This window comes from Poromitra crassiceps (assembly GCF_964638095.1).
Source record: "Poromitra crassiceps genome assembly, chromosome: 30".
NCBI lineage: Eukaryota > Metazoa > Chordata > Actinopteri > Beryciformes > Melamphaidae > Poromitra > Poromitra crassiceps.
The window spans coordinates 10,575,707-10,581,706 of NC_139652.1; the positions used below are offsets into that span (position 1 = coordinate 10,575,707).

Consider the following 6,000-nt stretch of genomic DNA (forward strand, 5'->3'; position numbering starts at 1 on the left):
ACAGGGGGCGGGGCCGCCAGTTGAGTATCACTGATGTAGTTGATGTTTTATGTAGTCATGTTTATTTATTTATTTATTGTCATGTCATGTTTTATTGTATGTTCTGTATTGTTTGTTAAAGTTCAACTTCAACCCACTTGTCAGCCAGGCCGTCCGGCAGGGGGTAGACAGCCCTCTTCCAGCCTGCAGCTGGGAAGAAGACTGAGGGCTGGGAGACCTGCCCCCCACAGCGGGGGTCAGCAGGCAGGCACTGGGGCACCAGGTACTTCCAGGTCACCCCATAGTCCATCGAGTACTGGACATGGACCTGCCGGTCTGCATGGCGCTCTGGCACACTGCAGCCTACCGCCGTCTAAATGAACACACAGATATTGATGAACATTATTTCACTTTCATACAGAATAGGTTCTCCCCACTCTCAAATGCATGTAAAGGTGCAATATGATATTATGTATATTACATAAACTGTTTGCATTGCCATCGCATCATTGTGGGCTCATGAGTTACCTTGAACTGCATGACCCAACCCTTGTCAGGGACAGTATCATGTGTGACAGCGTACACCTCTCTGCCATCCACGTTGCCACACACCATCACCCCATCAGGGGAGCTGCAGAAACGCTGCACTGTGCAGTCCTCAGAGAACAACCAATGATCGCTCACTGAGCAAGACGGAAAAAGAGACAGATATATGAGACAGAGAGAGAGAGCAGACATGCAAAAGGTAAAAGCTTTTGATATGAATAGTTATAATAACAGAAATGGGAGTCAGAGCTCAATATAAAAACCTCTGAAGATGATTGGCTAAACATGTGGACAATACACCAAACATCCACCAGTTCACGGGTATGGAGAGAATTCTCTTGGAAAACCTGATTCGTTTTTTTTTATCACGCCCAAGGTTAAGAGTAAATATTCAAATATAAATGTACAATGTTGGAGAGAATGTGGAACAACAGATGCAAATCACACACATATATTTTGGAATTGCCACAAGTTAACACGTTCACTGCCAATGACGTGTTTTTACGTCAAACTAAATCCAACGGTTGACTGCCAATGACGTGTTTTTAAGTAAAAAAAATCAATTTATTTTTTTTGACGGTGGGACGTTGATCTAACCCTTTTACGTCTCCTATACCAATATTGGAGGTATTGAATGTGTATAATCTATTTTACCGACCCACTGAGTGGCGACATGTCTCTCCACAGTAGAAAGAGGCGAGCCAAAACTGGAGGGAAAAGCGCGAGGAAGCCGTTCTCATACAGTAAAATGGATGGCGAAAACGCTTTCACTTTCGCGCTGATGCACAGCGGTGGCAACGGTGGGGGGTTCCAAGAATAGACTGGATGCACACTTTGAAACACGCACCATAAATAAGCCCAGAATCGCAAGAGCTTCATCAGAGCTCTCAACCGGACCGCCAAGAAACGAGCGAAACCCATCCAGCGAGCCCCATGCAGACTGCCAGGCAGGAGCCAGGCAGCGGGTCTGTGACAAACGAGTTGCTGCTGCCTGGCTCCTCCGCCAAGGAGGGCGGAGGAGAACGCCCACGGAGGGAGGAGTTGGAAGCAGAGGGGGGTTTCCTGCTGTTATGGAGGAAATTACTGTTCAAAACTATTGTTTAGATGTCTGACGTCTTACTGATGCCAAAAATGAATGGTTAAAGTGACTGTTCTATCGAATTTCACAAAAAGCCGTTTATCTCAGAATAAATTTCCAGACGCTGAAACCATGCTGTATTCAACTGCTAATGCTTACATAACTACTAACTCTACAAACTAACTCTTTTAGACAGAGAAAGCACACATTCTATTAGTTCTTTTGAGATATTGTGTGTTCACAAAATCTTAGCAGAAAAGAATCCTCGGGTCTTGAAAGATGAGCCAGAATCCTCAAAAAAACCCTCTGGCAGAACCTACCTACAGTAAAAAAAAAAACGGCTGGCAGTGAATGTGTTAACATTGTATTGGACTGAGATTCATAAGTTTGTACAGAAGATACTAAGATGATGATATCCCTAAGAGTTACAATGTACTTTACCTGTGTAACTTCACTGAAGAAAATGTACAATTGCGAGATAGATATCTGATCAAAATATTGTTAATAGCTAGTAAAAGCTGTCACAAGGAAGTGGGGAAAAGTAGAACCTCCTACTCAAGGGCAATGGAGGGATATAATAGAAGAAATCTATAGCATGGAGAAACTGACATATCGACTAAGACTACAGGAACAACAGCTGGAAGAAAAATGGGAGAAATGGACAATATTCAAATCCCAAAACAGCGACGAAGATAACTGATATAACAGACAGACGATTGACGGACTCACTGGATGAAAAGGAAAACATGAACGTAGCACCCAAACAGTAATTTTCTTTGTCATTTTCTTTTTCTTATAATTATGTATGTCTTTTATGTATAAGTCTTGTCCATTTTATGTATACTTGTTCGGAAAATGAAACTCAATAAAAATTAAAGCGTAAAAAAAAAAAAAAAAGTTATAACAACAAAAAAAACATGGAATAAAATGATATTCGATTGTTGACTGGGACAAATTAATTAGACGCCCAGATCTAACTTTGCTACAGTATACCTATGGGGGTTTCCTCCTGCTCGTTGAGTTGACTTGTCCTGCCTGTGGGGGTCCCATCAGCAGGAGCTCTTTCGTGGTTGGGCAGTGCCACGCCTCCAAAGGTATCCGAGATCTGAGCCCGTGGGTCTGAGCCTGCGATCAGGACGTTATCCAGTGCCCAATCACTGTGGTCCGCCCCCTCATGCTGTGGCTGCCACCAGCGCACACGCACTCCCTCCTGACGGGCAGCAGGGGGCAGCAGCACATTGACAAACCTGAAGACAGACATGAACTATGTATTAATACAGAAAGAGCAGGCATACAGTAGGCCTTTCATAACACTACATATACTCTTGCCTGTCCACAATGCAAGTCAAACATATCCAATATATTTCTTGCACATACAAACAGCTATTTGTCAAGTACATGCTCGACAGCACATACAGTATTCAGGATGTAAAGTGAAATGAATGTGTGGATGGTGAATGGACCCACCCAGGCTTGGTGTACAGATCGTAGAAGATCTCGGTCAGTAGGTGCCAGTTGATCCCTCCGTTCAAGCTGTACTCCAGAAGCACACCCTGGTTACGGTTGCTAGGTGCGATCATGCAGCCGTACATGAAGTAGAACTGGATGAACTCAGCATTGGTCAGGTTGAGGTCCACAGTCACCAGCTGACGGCTGCAACTCTGCACACACGCACACACGCACACACACACACACACACACACAGACACACACACACACACACACACACACACACACACACACACACACACACACACACAGAGCAATGTAGTTTAAATTCAGTCAGGAAGACTCTATGCTTTAAATCACTTCCCATCCCATCCTGCCCTTCACATCCTTCATACATGCATGCTCACCCAACGCCCCGTCACTCCCGGGGCGCCAATAGAGTCATCAGGGTGTTTGTACCATCTGGCCTCAACTAACCAATAGCAGAGTGACACATCTCCACACACCTCCATTGCAAGCCAATCATATTGCTGCTGTCTTTTTATTAAATACTATGTGTCTTTCTATCCAATTCAGCCTGCCATCTCCTGCTGCTGTCATCGCGCAACAAGAAAGAAAGAAAGAGAGAAAGAAAGAAAGAAAGAAAGAAAGAAAGAAAGAAAGAAAGAAAGAGAGAGAGAAAGAAAGAGAGAAAGAAAGAAAGTATAGTTACTCCGCTGAAGTGCAGTGCAGCTCCGGAGGCCACAGCTCCACACACGGTGCTGAGCTTGCCCCCGGTCAGCAGGTGCCAGTGGTTGAGGGATGGGGCTCGGCTGAAGCTGTCCTTCAGCTGGGAGGGCAGGGGAACCACAGGCTCGTCACAGTACTCCCCTCCCCACTCTGAGTCACACCTGGTGGAGGATGGTGGAGACACGCACACAAGATTCAACCACAATGTGGCCATCAAAACAGGTATACATAACTATAACCATACCATAAGATGATATGCTTGCCCATTCCTATCCACATTAATGACAGTAGTTGTGATTCAAACTGATAGCTTAAGACATTGACAATAATACTTTTGGAGTGTGCACATGCATAGGTACTGTACAGTATTCACTCTTTTTGTCTCAGAACATAGAAGATTAAAAACATAAAAAAACAACATAAAAAATGCACACTCTAAAGGTAAATAACGAAAATGAGATGCCACAATTTACTGACATGGTGACAAGGTGAAATGAAGGGTGCAAACAGAAAGTGCACAAAAAGAGAGACGGTCACATCAGGAGCATCATCAGTGCTTCAGTGGAGTCTTCAGAGTGGAAGGTGTGTAGTGTAGGCATGCAAGAGCAAGTGGTTACTCACACACAGGAGCTCTGTTGGCAGCGTCCGTGTCCAGAGCACATGTCTGGGCAGCCATCTCCAATATAGAGGTTGTCCAGAGCCCAAGTCTGCTGCTTGTCAAAAGGAGCCTGCTGGAACCAACGGAACCTAGTGGCTGGAGACCTGACGGACATAAAAAAAAATCACAGATCAAAAAATATGTAGGATAGAATTCAACCGTAAACTGTGTCGCTGTAATTTACTGCTTTTATTTTCAGATGTTGTCGTGCCACCGGCTGTGTTTGCGACGCTAACCTGGCGTAGGAGGGGATGGGCATGGTGACGCGCCCCCACTTGTTGTATGTGTCTGAGAGCAGCACCCTCTGCAGGGTGTAGGACGAACAGTCGGGGCTGGTAGGCAGACAGTCTCTGACCACAGGCTGCCAGCTCAGACCCAGGTCCAGAGAATACTCCAACTCTATGGCTGTGGAGAAAGGAATACGACAGAAACAAGGAGACGATCAAAAGAAGGTATACTGATTCGACTGCTAACATAATAGAAATAGCTGGATAGTCTAAAAACTAAATAGAATATTGGAGGCCTTCTTTAATGCCTACAATTTTGTTTTCATGCAAACATTTTAGACCTGATAGAACAAATTAGCCTTATTATACTTCCAGTGTTGGGGGTAACTCATTACAAAAGTAACATATTACATGTAATATATTACTTTTAGCAGTAACTCACTAATATAACTTATTACTTATAGGATTTCAGTAATATTATACCAGTTACTTTGTCAAGTAACTCAAGTTACAAATTGAGTTACATTTGATTAAATCAAAGCACATATTTCAAAAAGATACAATAATTTCCTAATCAAACTGTGTTTTTATTTACTGTGTTTGTTTTAGCTGTTATTTTGGTGAAAGTAATGCAAAAGTAGTGTAATAAGTAATGAGTTACTCTACACAGAAAGTAATATTGTAAAGTAACTTATTACTTTCAAATGAAAGTAACTAGTAATATGTAGTATATTACATTTTGAAAGTAACTTGCCCAACACTGTATACTTCTATGTAATGCATATTCAACATCTCCTAATGTTGCATCACATGTCACTTCTGCTTGCAGACTACAATCTCTCTTGTCAGTATTGAGCACCAGGCCCTCCTCATGCTGCTTGTGGCTTATTGAGCACCAGGCCCTCATCATGCTTGCTTACAGTAGCAGGAGTTTGTGACGGAGCACGAGGCGGAGAAGTCAAACTGGATGAAAGCGTCCTGGCCCAGGCTGATGTCAGTGGTGACGGCGTAGCGAGTGTTGGACTTCTCTATGAAGGCGAAAGCAGCCCCGTCCGAGCCACAAACGGGCATCCGGGTTCCTCCGGGGTGGAGGAGCCAGGAGCGTCCGTCGATGGAGGAGAAGTCGTCTTCCAGAGGCCCCCAGCCGCTGGCGCTGCCGCCCACCACCACCTGGAGGGAGAGGAAGAGACGCGTTAGTTCATGTCTAATAGAAAGAGGAGAATATCGTAAACAAGGGCAGAGATTTGTCAGCCGTAATTTTTTTTTATAAAGTTTTCTCCCCTTGTGCATGTGCATTCGCCAGCTGCTTTCTTTCACCTGACAGTGAGGAGTTT

General features: G+C 44.1%; 1 protein-coding gene across 1 annotated transcript in view; it reads right to left on the reverse strand.

Annotated features, from left to right (window-relative positions):
- Nucleotides 1-6,000, reverse strand: part of LOC310800381 (reelin-like) — a gene marked incomplete at its 5' end in the record, with an annotated part of 103,820 nt that overhangs the window by 12,130 nt on the left and 85,690 nt on the right. Inside the window, 8 exons of the mRNA XM_083662983.1 lie at nt 138-352; nt 508-662; nt 2,597-2,850; nt 3,071-3,264; nt 3,765-3,942; nt 4,403-4,543; nt 4,676-4,844; nt 5,587-5,836. Coding sequence (XP_083519109.1) covers nt 138-352; nt 508-662; nt 2,597-2,850; nt 3,071-3,264; nt 3,765-3,942; nt 4,403-4,543; nt 4,676-4,844; nt 5,587-5,836 — 1,556 coding nt within the window. The remainder of the gene's footprint in view (nt 1-137; nt 353-507; nt 663-2,596; nt 2,851-3,070; nt 3,265-3,764; nt 3,943-4,402; nt 4,544-4,675; nt 4,845-5,586; nt 5,837-6,000) is intronic.